Source organism: Cheilinus undulatus, linkage group 4 (assembly GCF_018320785.1).
Source record: "Cheilinus undulatus linkage group 4, ASM1832078v1, whole genome shotgun sequence".
Taxonomy (NCBI): domain Eukaryota; kingdom Metazoa; phylum Chordata; class Actinopteri; order Labriformes; family Labridae; genus Cheilinus; species Cheilinus undulatus.
Genome location: NC_054868.1, coordinates 34,963,928 through 34,984,400, shown reverse-complemented (window position 1 = coordinate 34,984,400; position 20,473 = coordinate 34,963,928). Strand labels below are relative to the sequence as shown.

The following is a 20,473-nucleotide window of genomic DNA, read 5'->3' as shown; positions in this document are numbered from 1 at the left end:
CGTATTTAAAGAAAGAGAAGAAGAAGTGTTCCTGCCCCTAACCCCCTCCCCTCACACAGCTCAGTCAGCATCATGCAGCTGCAACACATTGACGTTGTGAACTTGTCCTTTTGAGTGGTGTGCTGTGTTTGGTTTTGTTGGTTTTCTGTTGTATTGTTTTATTATTGGTTAGAGCTTCTTTTTAATGTTGTAGTGGTCAAAATATAGAGAACATCAAAAGTTACGCAAACTAGCTCAGATATATCATGCATATGCTATAGATATATGATACATCATGCAAAGTTTTTACTTTCATATGTCATTAGTAATTAGTTTTTCATTACTGTCAGGATTTGCTGTGAAATATGGATGATGAATTCAGGATAAAATGACAAATGAGAAAGCTGTTATACAGTAAACAGATGAGGTAAGACTGGTGGTCTAAGGATGCCCATACATGGAACTAAGTCTGAGCATAGAACAGTGGTTTTTTCAGAGGAAAAGGAGAAATGTCTCTTCTGCAGCTCGATACATGTTTAACTAACATTTCATGTGATAAAATTTGCAATAAAAGTCTTAGTACATCCTTACATGAGTGAAAATGTCAATATAAATTTGAAAGCAGGTTTATGAAAGAAATGGCTCCTGCTCTATGTTTCTTTCTGCCTGTGTTAGTTAATGCCTCCAGATACAAATGTAACACAATACAGGTGTTTGTCTTTAATCTGTCTCTGTCTTTGTGGTGATAGTCCAACAATCAGAGGGTCACTGGAGGGAACTTCATGTCATGTCCAAGTCACATTGGTTAAAAAAAAGAGATCTGCTGTGATTTATCTTTAACACTTTTTGATAATCAATCGTCTTAAAAACATCCACAAAAGACCAGGTGACCATGATATAAAAAAAAAAAAAATGCTCACTCATCTACACTTTGTTGAAGAACTGAGTGTCTTTGTGAGCTCTAAAAGATGTGATTCGTGGCTAAAATGTAAAGTTGACTGACTGCATTCCTGTAATTTACAGCCCTCATAAATTATGCAGACTTGATGTAGAATATTTATGGTATTTGTTCCAAACAAACTGTGTAATTGAGGTCAATTGTGAATAATGAAACCCAGTTTCATGCTGACTGTAATGATTGACACAGTGCTGGTGAATGTGTCCCATGTAATCCCTATGATAACCGTCCTCGTCGCTGTTACATCATTTGGTCTCCTTTCCACTCTCAGAGCACAGCAAGATGAAATTTGACAGCATACTTTCAGAAATCAATGGATTTGGAGCATTTCAGACAAAACTAGTTTTAATACAATTGTTCTCTCGGATTGTTTTGCCATGCCACTTTCTGCTGAATAACTTCATGGCAGCTGTTCCCTCTCATCACTGTAACGTCTCAGCTCTGGATGACGGAGGCCTGTTTGGCAATTTAACTCTGGAGCAGAAACTGTCCACCAGTATTCCAGCAGAGCAGGACGGGACGCTCAGCCCCTGTTTGATGTTCTCAAAGCTACAATATCAACATCTGGGCTTCTCCAACAGCAGTGAGGAAACATCTACTGTTCAGTGTCAGGATGGATGGGTGTATGACAATAGCACATTTAAAACAACTTTGGCAACAGAGGTAAGACTCCTCAGTAAATATTGCTTAATACTATTATGTTATTTACCATGGAGACATTAAAAAATTGTTTTTTGTCAAAAAATGCAAGCGGCCTGTTTGTTTTTGCAGTGGGATCTAGTGTGCAGCAGAAAAGGGATGAACAAGTTAACAGCCACCGTGTTTTTCGTTGGTGTGATGGCAGGAGCCCCAGTATTTGGGTATCTCAGTGACAGGTGAGAATAAGTTATAAGTCTTTTATTTATATTAAAGCATCAACTTTAAATCTCGCATGAAATAATAAAAAAAAGTTATCTGATGTTAGACATGTATTATAGTTCACTCTGCATGGAGAGATAATTGTCTTTGTCTTTTGTAGTTAACTTTGATGGAAACTTGTAAATATGTTAGTCATTGAGTAAAAGAAAAAAAAAAAAACCCACTGCACCACTGAAAATTTAAGTTCCAGTTGTTTTTGAAGCTTCATGCCACTAAAAGCTTAATGGGAGTCCATCTTGTGCAGAGCTTCTTTGTCTTACATGATCCTTCCTTCAATCGTTGTCTAAAACACCAGGGACGGCTACATTTAAGGTTTTCATTCAGCATTATGCTGTCCGTACAAAGAAGTCTTTGCAAAGGACTAAATTCCATCCCTGGGCTGATAAATAACTACACATAGCATATTTACACTATCAGTCATTTTAGTATAAACAAATCATTGGCTAATTATATAAAGAAAAATATTTTATATGTGATTCATTTAGAATGCTGTTACAAGTTATGCACGAATGCTGCAAAAGCTGCAAATGACTTTCTTAACCACTGAAAATGAGTGCAATAGATACAGAGACAAAAAAATATTCATAGTCAAATACATTAAAACTTCTGAGGAGTTAAAAGAAAACTGAAGGTACAAAATTAAAGGAAGATTTGAAAAAATCTGTTATAATTTTATAGATCATATTTTGTTGAGTACTCCTGAACTTGAATCCCCCTCTTGTGATTTAAGAACACTTCTATTGCAACTTGTTGACCTTAACTACTTTTTCTTTTTTTTTTTTTTTTTTTTTTTTTTGTTGACTGACTGTTTATTTATGCAAGTCTCTGCTTCTTTTTCTCTACCTATGTATTTTTGTAACCAAAAATTACTCAAGAAAACAGGGGCTATTTTAATAAAGTTGTCTCCCAAAAAAACAGAAGCCGATGCGGATGTGCAAAAACCTGCAGTTCCTTGAATGTCCACTTGAGGCAGGCTACAGAAGTACCAGAAGTCACATACCTACCCTATTTTAAAACGACAATTTTAACAGCATAAATAATCATTTAAAGCCTGATTTAAAAAAAATAAATAAAATAAAACATTTTGGTCAGAGTTGTTCATATTTTTATGGTAGCACACATCGTACAGGGGGTGGTTTTTTGAAAGACTCATCTTTATTTTTCCTTCTTTTACACAATTATGCATAAGTAGGGCCGAGGTTGATGTGACTGCAAGCCAGTAGCTATTTGTGAGGAGGCTTAGACCGACCTCAGCTCCACCCCTTGGTCTGTTTCTAGGTTGCTCTAAAACAGTGGTTCCAACCTGTGGTCTATGCATCCCCAGAGGGGGGGCACCAAAGATCTGGGCAAGGCATAGGACCCTGCTCTGACATTATCATAATTAGATGTACATATATTTTTTCCAAATTATGAATAGAGACATAATATATTATGTATATAATATATGTGTATTCATGTAGATATAATTTAACATATGTATATAATTTATGATTATTTGTGCCACCCTAAGAGAAAGAAAAATAGGATGGAGGTTTCGTAAATTTTTGAGCAAAAAGGTCAACATCTTTGAGATTATAAAATTGTATTTTCGCAAGAAATTTCTGAGTTTGAAAAGTTGTAAATAAAGAAACATACTTGAAATTTCCAAGTTTAAAAAGTCATCAATTTGACATGATAACCTCAACAATTTCAAGTTTTTAAAGGAAAAAATTTCAGAGAAACAAACTGAAAACAGTGCTTGAATAACCCCAGTTTACTGAAACGTCTCTTTTGGGTGATAATTGATAGAGACATTTTGATGATTCTGGGGAAAAAAAATCACAAGTACTATCACAGTAAGAAGTTTCATTGGATCAGCCTCTCAACTGAAGGACTCCGGCAAGGATAATGGCTTCATCTGGTCAGATTTTCTGATCGACTTTACTCGACTTTATGATCCCAAAAATTTGTAGATTTGGTTCATGTGAATGAACGGCTTTTAAAGTAGAACACTTCAAGTTTTCGCCCCAAGAACTAACTGATCCTCTTTATTTTTTAGAGTGGACCTTATTCATTGGCATAATAATGGATAGTTTATACTTAGATCTTTGCAATAACCAATGAAATAAGTTGGTCTATTAAGTTTGGATTTTGTCACTGAAAAAAAATTGAAATTTAATTTTTCCAAGTGGGTCCTGGGGGGGGCACTGGTCTGAAGTTAGATTGAGAGGGTTTTTAAGATGGTGATCACCAGAGATTGGCTTCAGAGGACCTCTTCAGTAACCAAACAGCTGGTGTCACTCAGACTTTGTCCAATATTTTCTGTAGTTTATGTATCTTAGTTTTGAACTCAACTGTTATTTTAAACTTTAATTTCTTTTGCTGTCTAGGTTTGGGCGACGGCCATTGCTGTTGGTGTCTTATTTGTTATCTATGACGTTTGCCATCCTGAGTGCTTTCTCGACTTCATATGTTATGTTTGTCATCATGAGATTTTTCACCGGGATGTCCCTCTCAGGCATAAGTATTATCTCCTATGTTTTGAGTAAGTATGGTTCAGCTCTTCGAGTCTCTGGGTATTTAATAACCTTAATGAATTATTTACAAACGTGTGATCTGATCTACCAAATTTGTTTAAATTCCTCCAGATGTTGAGTGGTTTGGCATTCAGCATCGGACCTTCTCTGGTGTCCTTTTAAGCCTGGATTGGACTCTAGGGACCTGGATCCTGACAGGGATAGCATACGGTGTCAATGAGTGGAGGATGCTCATCCTGGCAGTGACCTCTCCCCTCGTTGTGTCCACCATTGCCTGGAAGTAATAAAGTCGTATTTGACTCTGTGCAGCATTAGGGGGCTTATGGCCCTGAACTCTCCATGTCTCTGGTTTCAGGTGGCTCCCAGAGTCTGCGAGATGGCTCCTGGCCAACGAAAAAGCAGAAGCTGCTCATGAGTATTTAATAAAATGTGCTGAGATGAACAACAGAACCAAGAGTATGGACACCATCACACCAAGGGTAGAATTCAGTATTGGTTCAACTAAACTCAAACAGTGGTAGACAACTACAGGCATGTATGAATCTGCAGTTATTGAGCATTTTGTTTTTGTTTGTGTCCATCCTGCTTCTCTCAGGCACTACTGGAGTCTGTGCAGGCTGAAACTGTAGATCAGAAGTACACTGTAGTGGATCTTTTCAAGACCCCAAACATCAGAAAGATTTCTATTTACTCAGGGATTGTATGGTAAGTTTGGATTTGTGGGGATGACGTTCAACATTTTAGGAATTAACATTAAGATTTGAAAGTATGGAGAGAGTCAGTGTCATGGATGGCTTGTTGGGGAGAGGCAACAGCCAGGGTGGCTAAAAGGCAAAATGCTTGAGACTCCATAGTAAGCAGGGAAAAGATACATGTGTAGGTATGCAGAAGATCATAGGGACAGAGGTGGAAGGTCATGGAGGCCCTTGAATGTAAGGAGGATAATTTTACAGTTATTGAGAAGTTTGACTGGCAATCAAGGGTTGTTGGAAGACAGGGATGATGTATTCAGCAAAAGGGTTATGATCTGGGCAGCTGAGTTCTGGGCCAGCAAAACTTCACAGAGAAATTTGTGAGGAAGACCAGCGAGGTTGCCAATGCATTGACCAATAGTAAGAGCAATACTATTACGAGGACTTCTAAATGTGCTCATGGTTGCAGAAAAATTAGTGATCACAAAATGCACATACATTATAGGTTCTTTATTGTGCTGCTGTTGTGGCTTATAATGTTTTTTAACTGACTGATTTAAAATTTTGTGGTGTAAAATGTCAATACTTTGTTCAATTTTCCACAGGTATGGAGTTGCATTTACATATTACGGAATAAGCTTGAATATTAGTGGGTTTGGACTAAACCCATACCTCACACAGTTCGTATTTACAGTCATTGAAATGCCAGTGAAGATTGGTGTGTACTTTTTCCTGGAGAAACTTGGCAGAAGGCCTGGTGAGATGACAGCCCTGCTGATGACAGGTCTCTGTCTGTTCATCAACATATTTGTTCCAAAAGGTATTTTTTTATTGTGATATAATGTCTTGTTTGAAAGCATTTTTTAGACTAAGTCAACATATCTGAGAAGCCTCTTTTTAAAATGTTTAAAAATCCTCCTTCAGGTCAGTGGGTCGTTCGTACTATTGTTGGAGTCATTGGAAAAGGGATGTCAGAGGCCTCCTTCACGATTGTATACCTCTACACAGCAGAACTCTTTCCTACAGTCGTACGGTTCGTCAACAAGGAACTCAAAATATGTCACAAGTTTGACTTTTAACTTTGTCTGTTATGGCTTCATGCACCTAAGTTTTACATTAAGCTTTACACCTCACATTGACTTTGCAGACAGAACTCTCTAGGCTACAACTCATTTGTAGCGCGGCTGGGCGTCTCCATTTCTCCACTCATCATTCTCCTGGAGGACGTGTGGCATCCTCTCCCTGCAGCTACGTACTGTGCTGTGGCGGTGGGATCTGGCTTAGTGACATCACTTCTGCCTGAAACATTAAACACCCAGCTGCCACAGTACATCGAAGACGTTGAGCAAAGGTAAAGAGGAAACCTGTCAGAGCAGGATTATATGTAATTTAATATTAAAGCTACAGTGAAAAATTCGCCATGCTGTGAAATTCACTGCTAAAGAATAATCCAGTCAACCCTGCAAAGCTCAGTGGTTAACTGCACAGTGTTTGCTTAAGATCCTCTTCAGCAATTCCTGTGTTTTTCAAGTTCTTGTGTTAACAATAACAAGACGTTGTTTGTGTCTTTGCTGAGCCAAGTTGTCCCTGGATAAAATGACTAACTTAGGTTTTATGTTTTTTCCAGGGGTCAGTCAACGAGGAGGAAGGACATACATTAAAAAAGACATTTTTGACCCTGACAGTAATACAGTTTATCTCATACACAATTTATTACCCTCCATTTATTAAAAGTAATTTGAACATCTGGTTAAATCACAATAACTCATTAAAGTCTCTGATGTTCAATGATTTAGTGTCTTTATTACCAAGAACAGAGAAACACGAGCTGTATTACTGTCAATTAAACTGCAACTAGCAAGAAAAGTGCCATTAATAACATTTTATTTTACTAAAAGATTGTATTGGTCAGTAGACTTAGAGGTAGATTACATATACTACAACTGTAACTGATCTTCTGCCAAGTTTAATAATAATAATGATAATAATAATAATAATATCTTGAATTCATATAGCACCTTTCAAGAAACCCAAGGATGCTTTACAGGAACACATAGACATGGACAAACTATGTGAGGGGTAGGATGAGTGTAAGGGGGAAGTTTAGAGCAGAAGTGATGAACTGGAGCCTTTACATAAAGTTTATGGTTTTGACAAGTCCTTTTGAGTATAAAATAGCTCCAGAACAGTAAATGACATTAATGTTAATGCATGAATGCTGAGTGTGAATAAAAAGTATTGATAAACCCTTTGCTGTAGTCATGTTCATCATGATAGCAAGAAGGATTTTTAAACATTTAAAACAATTGAATACTCAAGTGTGGAACCAGTGTTCCTGTCTTTACAAACAAAGGACAACATAGTTTCATAATCTAGCCTGTACCTATCTGAGGATGCAAATTTTATCAAAAACAAAATGGTCTAAAATCAGCAGCTCTATGAAGACATATTTATAATAAAGTATTTGACAAAGAAAAGTTTGACTTGCTGGTAGAGCTGTAAAGAAAAACCAAGATTGGTTCTGGCTGCAGACCACATATCTCAGACACTCCCTCTTGCAGACCATTACTGTGGGGGCACTCATCAGAAACAACAAAAGTGACGTAATTTGCCTGTATTTCCCATTTTAGAAGTTTTCTTAATTCAAGTTCATTCATGAACAAGTCTGGTAGTTACATTCATGAAATAGCCACATTGCAAACATTACAGATTAAGCAAACCTTCATACATAAAATAGAGAAAAAGAGCAGAGGTCTAATCCAGGATTAAATTATATAGTATATAGACCAGGTTTTGAAGTAGTTGCACAAACAGTGGCTTACTTTAGATTTGGTAGCTGTAGCTAAAGCTGGTCTCTCCGGCTTAGCTATTTTAGCTAAAGCTAATGTCTCTAATCTAGCTATGTAGTTAAGGTCACTAGGTAAGCCAATGTAGCTAATGCTGATGCAGCTGGGTTAGGTAAGTAGGTAACCTACCTATGAAGCAAAGTTAGCTTGAGGGAACATAACATAGGCTAAGGTAGCTTACGTGGCTTGATTAGCTTTAACTACGTAGCTACACTATATTGCCAAAAGTATTCGCTCACCTGCCTTGAGTCGCGTATGAACTTAATCGACATCCTATTCTTAATCCATAGTGTTTAAAATGACGTCGTACCACCCTTTGCAGCTATAACAGCTTCAACTCTTCTTGGGAGGCTTTCCACAAGGTTTAGGAGTGTGTTTATGGGAATTTTTGATCATTCTTCCAGAAGCACATTTGTGAGGTCACACACTGATGTTGGACGAGAAGGCCTGGCTCTCAGTCTCCGCTCTAGTTCATCCCAAAGGTGTGCTATCGGGTTGAGGTCAGGACTCTGTGCAAGCTGGTCAAGTTCATCCACACCAAACTCTCTCATCCATGTCTTCATGGACCTTGCTTTGTGCACTGGTGCACAGTCATGTTGGAACAGGAAGGGGCCATCCCCAAACTGTTCCCACAAAGTTGGGAGCATGGAATTGTCCAAAATCTCTTGGTATGCTGAAGCATTCAGAGTTCCTTTCACTGGAACTAAGGGGCCAAGCCCAGCTCCTGAAAAACAAATCCACACCATAATCCCCCCTCCACCAAACTTTACACTTGGCACAATGCAGTCAGACAAGTACTGTTCTCCTGGCAACCGCCAGATTGCCAGATTGCCAGATTGAGAAGCACGATTTGTCACTCCAGAGAAAGCTTCTCTACTGCTCTAGAGTCCTGTGGCGGTGTACTTTCCACCACTGCATCCGACGCTTTGCATTGCAGTTGGTGATGTATGGCTTGGATGCAGCTGCTCGGACATGGAAACCCATTCCATGAAGCTCTCTACACACTGTTCTTGAGCTAATCTGAAGGCCACATGAAGTTTGGAGGTCTGTAGCGATTGACTCTGCAGAAAGTTGGCAGCCTCTGTGCACTATGTGCCTCAGCATCCGCTGACCCTGCTCGGTCATTTTACGTGGCCTACCACTTCGTGGCTGAGTTGCTGTCGTTCCCAGTCGCTTCCACTTTGTTATAATACCACTGACAGTTGACTGTGGAATATTTTGGAGTGCGGAAATTTCACCACTGGACTTGTTGCACAGGTGGCATCCTATCACAGTACCACCCTGGAATCCACTGAGCTCCTGGGAACGACCCATTCTTTCACAAATGTTTGAAGAAGCAGTCTGCATGCCTAGGTGCTTGATTTTATACACCTGTGGCCATGGAAGTGATTGGAACACCTGATTTCAATTATTTGGATGGGTGAGTGAATACTTTTGGCAATAAAGTGTTTGTTACATGAATTAAGTATGGGTTTTTTGAGACTTGAAAAAACTGTAAAAGATGTCCAGTCTTGAGCTACGTCACCTACATAAATTACATAGCTTGTTAGCTTTAGCCTTAGCTATGTTAGTTGTGTTGGAAGACAATCTTTTTTCTGAAAACAGACTGTGCACTTGTCTTTATATTAAGAATCCATTTCTAAATGCCTATTTTAACTTGGAAAAAAAATCTACACAACCTAGTTTAAGAAAAGTCACCGTCTTGTCATTACTGGTTAAAACTGCACAGGGGCGAGTTGAAAATTTAATTAGAGGCAAGGGCCGAATTGATCGCCCGGTGGCCAACTTGTAGCTATCAACCAGAAGGTTAGGCTTGTTATCACCTAAATACTGATATTGGAAATAAGATGAAAGCTTTATTGGTGCTGGTTTTTTAAATCTTTGTAGGTGCTGTTCATTTGGCATGAACATATACACACACATCTGGCTTTTCTGGCAAGATGAGCTAGATTTGAATGTTTCAGAAAGCACAATAATTTGGCTAGCCTTAGCTTCATCTCTTTGTCTGCTTTTAGCCATAAGTGATTAAGAGTCAGTCTTTTCAATATGGCTGTCCATGGGCTTTATAATGCCTCTACAGAAACCTTTGTCTGACATTACTGAGACTACATCCATGTTTTATACAGTTTATGGATGTACATACTATGGGAAACCATTCTTTTTTAAAACCAGGGTGTCATTTACTTCAGTCAATGAAATTAACCTGCTTTTGTTTGGGACAGGCATCAATATGAGATGGGCCTTTGATTAATTTCATACAAAACCTGTGCAGGGCAAAGATGGGACAAAGGAAAAGACAATAGGGTTTTGGATTTACACCAGCGAGAAAGAAAATCTGACTGTGTACAAATTAGAAACTAAACTTAAAACTAATCTTGACAAAAAACAACTTGATCCTGCTTTATAATCAGTAGCAGTTTTGATATTTATGTCTAAAGCAATGAGTTGGAATAAGAGTGTGCTGTGTGTCTGTGGTTTTTAAAGGATTTCACAGATTTTCCTTCACAAGTGCACTGTTCCAACCTTTGGACAATAATCCTCTCCTCAGTTCTCACTAAATATTAATTTGCCTTGGTGAGTTAAAGTATTTCTTTACACATTCACACATCCACTTAGCTGACCATTGACTAACTGCACTGGGTGGAAAAAGCTATAGCATCTCTTTCAGACAAACATACTGTGTTCATGGACTTGTATGCATTTTTAGTCTGAGCTTTAATCTAATTGTTTTCTTAATAATCAAGATGAAGTTTGACAATCTGCTGGCAGAAGTTGATGGCTTTGGGAAATTCCAGTTACGGACGATCCTGTTTTTGGTGATTCCTCGAATTACTTTGCCTTTTCACTTTCTGCTGAATAATTTCATTGCGGCGATCCCCTCTCACCACTGCGACATCAGCCTTCTGGATGATGGGGATATTTTTAGCAATTTATCCCAGACTGAGAGGTTAAGGGTGAGTATTCCAGCACAGGAGGATGGGACGCAGAGCTCCTGTCAGATGTTCGCAGAGCCGCAGTATCATCTGCTGCTTAACTCCTCCAACATCACTGAGCTACCTATGGTGCCGTGCAGTAATGGATGGGTGTACGACAACTCCATCTTTAAGTCCACGCTGGCCACAGATGTAAGATTCTTTTCATTTCAGAAACAATTCAACTATTATCAATCCCAAATTAGTCACTCTATGCTTGACTTTTTGTGTTGTTTGTGTTTTGCACACAGTGGGATCTGGTTTGTGATAACAAAAGAGTGAACAGAGCCACGGCTACTATCTTCTTCATAGGGGTCATGCTTGGAGCAGCAGCGTTTGGATATCTCAGTGACAGGTGCATAAATGTTTAAACATGATCAGCATTAGGGTTGTGCTCTTGTAAATACCATTAAATTAATTTGATTGGTGTTATTGGAGCTTAACAGTGGACATGGAAATAAAGAAAATGCAAGAAAGTAATCAACCGCAGTTCTCCTTCTGCAGAGGAACTTAATTAAATGAATTGAATTTTACTCATTAATGCTGTTGTACAGTATAACTTTATCAAGATGTTAACCCCTGTTCTTAAAACAGAGTTACCTTTTTCTAGGTGATGATAACAATGTGGATGGGCACATTGAACTGAACCATTTGGAAAGTGATGTCAGAAAACAAAGTAAAAGATAGTGTGACAACTTTAGTGGAAAATGATAAAATAATTGCAAAATGATGCAAAAAAAAATGGTGACAAGTGGTGAGAATGGATTAAACGTGGCCTAAAGGTGCTAAAAGTGGCAACAACATGGTAAAAGTGGGTAACAAGTTGCAAAAATGGGTGGAAAAGTGATGAAAAGAGGAACCAAAATGAGGTTATCGTTACCCTGGATGCTAGCACCAATGCTGGTCCAATACAATGCATTGACATTACAAATAAATCAAAACTGGGGAGGGCCCATCCACTGGGGCCCAAGCTCATTTTGCTAGTCTGATGAGGACCATCATTTTTGTTTCAGCAACCTTCTCAATATTCATTTACCACTGCAGATTTAAACATTGCTAGGGGTGGGATAGAATTGTAATTTTGGTGGGTTGCAAAACGACTTGCTAGTCCACCAGGTTTTCTGTGGCTCATCAATACTTTAAATCCTACTTCTGAATGAAAAAATAAATAATGACCATGTGATTCTGGGGTTATTAGTTGTGCCTAAACAGCATTTATACAAAGAAAATGTCATCTTCTAAACATTTTTTTACATTAGGACCACCATCAGAGTTTGAAATAGAAATGCTTTGAGTTTTACCTCATGTATTTTTGGAAAGAAACATGAATATTGACAGAATCATGTAAACAAAGTTTTAACAGAAACCTGATCAATGGAGTGCATGTAAACATGTAAAATCAGATTATTACCCATACCTGATTAATCAAGTATGCAGAGGCTACACATCGCCTATAATGATGCTCTGGGATTATTACTCAAGAGACTAAGATGGTGCAGGTGCAGACGAGGTGTTTGTAACTGTAGGAGTTATGTTGTTTGTTGTAATGTTTCAAAACTCTTAACTTGGCCCGGTTTCTGACCTTACAAATGTTCTAACCCCTTTCTCTCAATACTTTATCCAGAATGATTTATCAAACTAATTATGGTTGCGTTACTTTCTTCAAAAATGTGTCTCTATTTTCTCTCCCAGGTTTGGCAGGAGAAAAATGCTCCTTGCATCCATCATTTCAACCACCATATTTGGATTTGCTAGCACTTTCTCGTATAATTTTGCCATGTTTGCTGTCATGAGGTTCTGCACTGGACTAGGATTATCTGGAATAAGTATAATCACCATTGTCCTTTGTGAGTTTTATGTCATTAAAGACTTGACTTTAAGAAAGAATAACAGCAGTTATGTATGTGTTTATAGATCTAACATCTCATCGTTGCTCCTTTCAGGTATTGAATGGGTGGACATTAAGCATCGTACTCCAGTGGGGGTTTTAATGAGCCTAGACTGGAGTTTAGGTACGGCCCTTTTGCCTGTTATTGCTTATTTTGTGACGGACTGGAGGTATCTGACCGCCACAGTAACCGCCCCATTGTTTCTGGCAATGATCAGCTGGTGGTAAGGAAAAATAAAAAATCAAGTTCTGATTAACTTTCTCGGTAGAGACAGATATGAGACTACATTTATATAAAATTCATTCATCACAGGTGGATCCCTGAATCTGCCAGATGGCTGATAAGTAACGGGCAAGTGCAAAGAGCTCATTTTTACTTGAGCAAGTGTGCAAAAATGAATGGCAGAGAGTCGTTCATGGCTGATCTGAAGCCAGAGGTACAATATTTTAAGTTGTAATATTAGACTTTTCTTGTTTTTGATATCCTGGAACAAGAACAGATATCTGAACTTTCCCTCTCAGTTATCATTACCCACAACTGCCTAATTTTCTTTTTCCCAGGTTCTGTCCCAAGTTATTCTGGTAGAGGATGATAAAAGAAAATATTCCTATTTGGACCTCTTCAGGACCCCCAGGATGAGGAGAGTGGCTATACTTACTGGCATTGTTTGGTATTAACATTTTTTCCCTAACAGTGTCCTGTTATACAAACTTAAATATACAATAGTGTATACACTCACTGATCACTTTATTAGGCACACCAGCCGTATTGCTTTTTATTGGAAATGTCTAATAAGCCAGTCGCAGGGTAGCAACTGATGCTTTTAGGCATGTAGACATTGTCACAACAAACTGCTGAAGGAAACCCAGTATCAGAATGAGAAAGAAAGGCAATTTAAATGACTTTGAACACTCCATACTTGTTGGTGGACTGGTAGGTTTGCATGCTCCCCCATGCTCCTGCTGGATTTCTGACCATTACCACACTCATGCAGCACATGCTGTGCTGTCCACCCCCTCCAGCACCTGCAACCGGTCTGTCCAATCCCACCCACATCCCGCATGGATTGACAATCGGTTTTAAATATTCAGAATGACTGACAGTGCGTTTAATTAAAGGAATGGTAATATTACTGTGTACACTTAAGCAGGACCTTGACAAAGTGTTGTTGCCATGTTGTTATCCTCATCATTAACTGCTTAATGCAGTAAGGCCAATTTGCATGGAAGGGGGTGTTTTTCCCCAAATAACTGCATGATGGCTCAGTGTTTCTGTGTGCCGGTGCATATTTGCAGTGATTGGCTTATAATACAGGGAGCACTGAAGCTGTGACTTTTGACTTATTTACAAAGTTAAAGAGCATGCACGATATTGTGGAGCTTTAATAACAGCACCACACCATTTGGCTGCATGGAAACAGACACACATTCAAACTTGTTTACACAGCACCACCAGCTACAACCAACAAATAACAGCAAATAAATTGTAATTTAAAACATCAGTGTGTGAATCACCTCCTGAGTTTCTAGTTTAATATGAGCACAGAAATGAGCTTATTTTAGTCGTGGAGCAGGTGTATCATCACATCTAGGTGTGCAAAATACATTTCCTTGTGGATGTGTTCAAACAAAGTCTAGTTGTTTTCCGGCTCTGACACCTCTCCTTTATAAAGAAAAACTAGACTAATGAGCCAGGTGTAGTTTCTGTCTTCTAGCTTGTGTTTAAGACCAAGGCCATCTCCTCTGCAGCATTGTAGCGGAGTGAGCGTATATGGCTACGTTCACACTGCAGGCCTTAATGCTCAATTCTGATCTTTTCTCAGATCTGATTTTTTTGTTTGCCTGTTCACACTGCAGTCAACTTCCAAAAGATCAGATTCAGAACCACATACAAAAGTGGCCTGAATCTGATTTGAAAAGGTCAGATTCAATGTGACTTGCGCTGTTCACACTGTCAGCAAAAAATCTGATAAGAGTCACATGTGAGCAAAAACATCAGATTCAGGTCACTTTTAACTGCAGTGTGAACGTAGCCGAAGTGTCATACAGGAGAAGTGAGATAACGGTATGTCATGGGGGACTGAAGCTTAACACACAAGAATGTTGGATTTTATAAAAAATCTGTCCATATTTATGATTTTTTTATGGCACCACTTTCAAACCAGTTCACCCATTTCTACTTTTAACTATGTAAAAGTTTGTGAGCAACCATTTAACCTTGACAATTAAATCTTCCTGTGGCAGACACTTCTCAGTCAGTAAGAAAAGCTGTTTTGGTGCCAGTCTTTAAACATGTTTGACTCTCCTCCACAGGTTTGCAGTGACCTGTACGTATTATGGAATCAGCCTGAACGTAGCTGGCTTTGGTGTGAACATTTACCTCACACAGTTTATCTACGGCATATCTGAAGTTCCTGCTAAACTCTTCATCTTTCTCACTTTGAACAAACTTGGTCGACGTTTTAATCAGGCGGGGACACTTTTCATGACTGGACTGTGTATCATCTGCAACGTGTTTATCCCTCCAGGTGATTAATATATGTGTGGCTTAGATTAAGTACTCACTTTGATTGTAAATTTAAAGATAACATAGGATGGGGTTAAATTTCATTCTACAACTTTCAATTTCCAGATAAGGGGGCATACAGGACAGCTGTGGGAGCTTTGGGCAAAATGTTTGCAGAATCAGCGTTCACCACTGTGTTTCTCTACACGACTGAGCTTTACCCCACTGTCATGAGGTCAGTAAAGTCTGCTATTTAAAAACCAACAAGGTTGTTTTCTGAGTTGAAGCTGAACTCTGGAGCAGATGATGCCTTTTTGAAATGTATTATATGGACACACAGGCAGAATGGACTGGGTTACTGCTCCTTCATAGCTCGTTTTGGCGTGTCTGTTGCCCCACTCATCATGGTTCTTGAAGAGGTGTGGGGCCATTTACCAAGTACTATTTTTGCCCTGGTGGCTTTTGCTGGAGGGCTGTCAGCATCTTTTCTTCCTGAGACGACCAACGTCCGTTTACCAGAGACTATTGAGGATGTGGAGCAGACAAGGTAATGGGACATTTATGGTTATTGCATCAAAACTTTCAAGTAAAAATAATTTTGAAATGTTTTTTGTGTTTCAGGCGAAGATCTGTCTCCCCATCTGAAGAGAAATCTCCACTGTAAATGTTTCCTCCTCGCAAACAAAAACCCATGTGTTGAAATGCAATAACCTAAAGGAGAATGTTGTGTTTGTTACAATACAGAAAAATAAAAATGTTTCCACCTTTGCAACTCTTTATTTTACAAATATAAGATATTTTACAGAATTACTTATTAGGGCATGGACCTCGGTGTGAAGGCCCTATTGGAACTGCTCATTTTTTTTCTCCCTGACACTTTGCAGCTTGTTCATTATTTTTAGTCACATTAAGCATAAAATGTTTGTCGGTGTCAGCAGAATGCCTCCCTCTTCTGTTTGAATTAAGTTTGCACACATGTGGTCATCTCACCATACAATATATCAGTCATTATATTAATTAAATTCAACTGGCTTTAATGGGATATTACAGTACAGTACAGTACAGCATCATACATAAAAATGCAATCATAAAATGAAAAATCAAAGCAAAGTTGTGAATAAAAGAGGTTACAGTCTGCATAGACTTTGGGAAATAAAATATTGAAATTAAAGGGGACATATTGTGCAAAAATCCCTTTTTCAGGCTTTTCTAACAAAAATATGTGCCCCTGTCCAATTCTCCAATACTGGAGTGTTTGTTCAGCAACAAACTTCACAGGCATGCTTTGGGGACTTCTGAGATCAATATAAACTTGTCTTAAAAGGGTAAAATCTGTCCCCTTTAATACTACTCAATTAAACTGAGCCATGCTGATCAGCTTCAACAGTCAAGTTATCACTGGCACACAAATGCTTTAAAAAGTATTATAAGTATCCTTAAGTGTGCATTTGGCTAGTATTTCTTTTCTTAAAACCTATAAATGTGCTGTTCTACTTTTTAGATTAAACTGCAGTGCAAAACATGAATGAGTACTTACAGATGATTTAACTACTTTCAGGCAACTCATGTTTAAAAAAAGATCTTACATTCAGATTCCTTATGGTATCAGGGTTTTTATGCATTGTGGGATATCAAAATGCTCCAAGAAAGCCTAATTTGCATACTACAATAAAAAAAATACCTGCATTTTCTTGTCTTTGTTACATTTTTTGTCTCCCTATCAGCACATAGCCCATGTGTTAGAAAATTTAAATTTATGGAAAGGGTACTGAAAAGGGTCTTAAAAAGTGTAACATTTAATGACATATTTTCTTTACATACCCTTTTATAGTTTTTTTGAAGATGCAGTTTCAACTGACCCTTTGATTTGCCTAAAACCAGGCATTTAGGTGGGACCTTTGACCCCTGGTAAACAGCCATGTTCCCACCTTCCAGTCAGTAAAGCCTGACTCCTTCTTTTGATTTATGAGTATCTCTAAGGCAAGATAAAATCTAACAGATGGGTTGATAAAGATTGCACTTTGCAGTTTCTTACTCTTTATAAACATGTTTTAAAATCTCTTAACTAGGCTGTAGATGTGCTTATTTCTTATGTAAATATGTGCATCTTAACATCTACATGTTACTGCTGCCTGTGGGAAGCAGAGTTTTTCTTCTTTTAAAGTGCCTGCTGGGTAATCATTATTGTTTGTGAATGATCTTCAATCACATCTCTTGTTCAAACCTGAACACCACAGGAAGTCATTATCTCTCCTCATGGATACATTTCTCTGAGTGCTGTTATATGTTTAGGTAGACCAGACTGAAGCATAGATCCTTGACCCTAAACATCAGTCTAAAGAACTGACTGAGTCTGAAGCAAAGGCTCTTGAGACTTTGTCTTGAGACCAAAGGCTGAAACAGGCCAAACACTTGCTCAAACTGGATTGTGAACATTTTTCCTCAGGGTAAATGATCTATTTGCATTCCCTGGACAGAATAACACCATGATGTAAGAACTAGTCTAACACTTGGGAGGATCTTGGGGAGAATAATGAAGAAGCACTGTAATACATACATTCAAAAACAGTTATACTGTTATCAACTTAACCTCCAAACCTATCAAGATAATAAATGTTTTTTGTATCCACTGTCCTCTATTTCAATATTTAAACTAATATACACTGTATTGCCAAAAGTATTTGCACACCTGCAAATGAACTTAAGCAACATCCCATTTTTAATCCACTGGGTTTAACATGACGTCGGTCCACCCTTTGCTGCTATAACAGCTTCAACTCTTCTGGGAAGGCTTTCCACTAGGTTTAGGAGTGTGTTTATGGGAATTTTGGACCATTCTTCCAAGAGCACATTTGTGAGGTCACACACCGATGTTGGATGAGAAGGCCTGGCTCTCAGTCTCCGCTCTAATTCATCCCTAAGGTGTTCTATTGGGTTGAGGTCAGGACTCTGTGCAGGCCAGTCAAGTTCATCCACACCAAACTCTCTCATCCATGTCTTTATGGACAGTCATGTTGGAACAGGAAGGGACCATCCCCAAACTGTTCCCACAAAGTTGGGAGCATGGAATTCCAAAATCTCTTGGTATGCTGAAGCATTCAGAGTTCCCTTCACTGGAACTAAGGGGCCATGCCCAGCTCCTGAAAAACAAATCCACACCATAATCCCCCCCTCCGCCAAACTTTACACTTGACACAATGCAGTCAGACAAGTACCGTTCTCCTGGCAATTGCCAGATTGCCAGATTGAGAAGCGCGATTCGTCACTCCAGTGACTCTCCACTGCTCCAGAGTCCAGTGGTGGCGTGCTTTACACCACTGCATCCGACGCTTTGCATTGCACTTGGTGATGTATGGCTTGGATGCAGCTGCTCAAACATGGAAACCCATTCCATGAAGCTCTCTACACACTGTTCTTGAGCTAATCTGAAGGCCACATAAAGTTTGGAGGTCTGTAGCGATTGATTCTGCGGAAAGTTGGCTACCTCTGCGCACTATGCACCTAAGCAGCCGCTGACCCCGCTCCATCATTTTACGTGGCCTACCACTTCGTGGTTGAGTTGCTGTCGTTCCCAGTCGCTTCCACTTTGTTATAATACCACTGACAGTTGACTGTGGAATATTTTGGAGCGAGGAAATTTCACCACTGGACTTGTTGCACAGGTGGCATCCTATCACAGTACCACGCTGGAATTCACTGAGCTCCTGAGAGCGACTCATTCTTTCTCAAATGTTTGAAGAAACAGTCTGCATGCCTAGGTGCTTGATTTTATACTCCTGTGGCCATGGAAGTGATTGGAACACCTGATTTCAATTATTTGGATGGGTGAGTGAATACTTTTGGCAATATAGTCTATACTTATGTGAAATAACTTGATTTCAACACATTTCAGAACTCAAGTGAACTGAATATTAGTTATGTATAATCAGTCCTAATCAATCAATTTTGACTCATGAAACACCAATATGTGACATGTTATACAGAGACTTGTGATTCCACAATCAACTGTACCCATACTTGGCAGGCAGGGAGGTAAGGCAGAGAGCTTTGTCAGCTACATAGTAGAGTAACATTTCACAGGAAATGATAATTCTTTCAAGCAATTAGACAGGTGTGTGTCTAGATCCACCCTAAAGGGTTGGAAAGGTACAACTGGTACCCAAGCAAACAGGTACCAAAAATCTAGGATGGCATGGACCAGTTATTTTAGTACCAGAACCAAATCGGAACCCTCTGCTTGGTGGAAACAAGGCTTTAGTAGTTATGTCTGCTCACCCAATGTAAGGAGGCTTTTGTTCTCAAAGTTGACAGTCTAGGTTCAAATCCAGCCTGTGTCTCCTTTCCTTCATGTTATTCCCCACACTCTTCCTTGTGTCTGGCCCTGTCTGCTGTTATATTACAATAAAGGCATAAAAGCAAAAAAAAAAAAAAAAACCAACCAAAAAAACCAACAAGATCTACAAGAAAAAATAAAGAAAGTAAAAGGTTGATTTTACTTTAATTTTTAGCACATTTAAAAACAACCAAGTTAAACAAAGTGCTTTACAGAATCAATGGTAAATGGACCTGAGCTTGTTTATGGCTTTTCAAAGCGCCTTTTTCTCTGCATGTCGCCCTGACCCAGCGGTGTTGACAAGGGTATACAAAACTCTCTCTTTCATTTGTCACATGTCTTGTACTGTCTGAGGACAAACTGATTTTTCAGTAAATGGATCTGATTGGTCCACATTATTACTAAGTCAGGGAGAAGGAGTGGGATTTAATACATTTGTACTTCCTCCCACTCCTTGTATGTAAACCAATTTTCATTGTATAACCTCATCCATATAATTATCTCCTTTTCTTTCTCTCTTTTTTCTTGGGGGGGTTTGCATGTTCGGCACCCCTATCACTAACAGCTCCTTTATATCTCAGGTGTCAGAGTTTCCTCTTTTGTCATTGTTCTAACAGAAAAGTAAATGGTTTACTACAGAAACCACTAAAACCTGAAAGAAAGAATTTAGCCTCAGTTTGAACTTAATTGGAAACCTTTTAAGTGATTTGTTGAAGATTTTACAATTTTATTCAGAAGACTTCTTAACTGTGTATTTATGGTAATAAATAGCTACACACACTATAGATGTTTAACTGTTAAATTCAATCTTACGTAAGGAAAATGTGTATGCACTTTGACACTCCTCTACTTTAATAGTAAATGC

At 38.7% G+C, this 20,473-nt stretch overlaps 2 protein-coding genes across 2 annotated transcripts; both read left to right on the top strand.

Moving 5' to 3' along the window:
• The first annotated feature begins 1,219 nt into the window (after positions 1-1,219).
• Positions 1,220-6,418, top strand: LOC121507768 (solute carrier family 22 member 7-like). Its single transcript, XM_041784108.1, has 9 exons — positions 1,220-1,600; positions 1,709-1,812; positions 4,225-4,379; positions 4,483-4,651; positions 4,727-4,850; positions 4,967-5,076; positions 5,669-5,883; positions 5,988-6,096; positions 6,211-6,418. Exons 1-9 carry the CDS (start codon positions 1,220-1,222, stop codon positions 6,416-6,418), a joined length of 1,575 nt encoding a protein of 524 aa, XP_041640042.1.
• Positions 6,419-10,653: 4,235 nt separating this feature from the next.
• LOC121507767 (solute carrier family 22 member 7-like) lies at positions 10,654-15,939 on the top strand. Its single transcript, XM_041784107.1, has 10 exons — positions 10,654-11,034; positions 11,133-11,236; positions 12,574-12,728; positions 12,825-12,993; positions 13,083-13,206; positions 13,331-13,440; positions 15,083-15,297; positions 15,402-15,510; positions 15,616-15,822; positions 15,897-15,939. Exons 1-10 carry the CDS (start codon positions 10,654-10,656, stop codon positions 15,937-15,939), a joined length of 1,617 nt encoding a protein of 538 aa, XP_041640041.1.
• Positions 15,940-20,473: the final 4,534 nt, after the last annotated feature.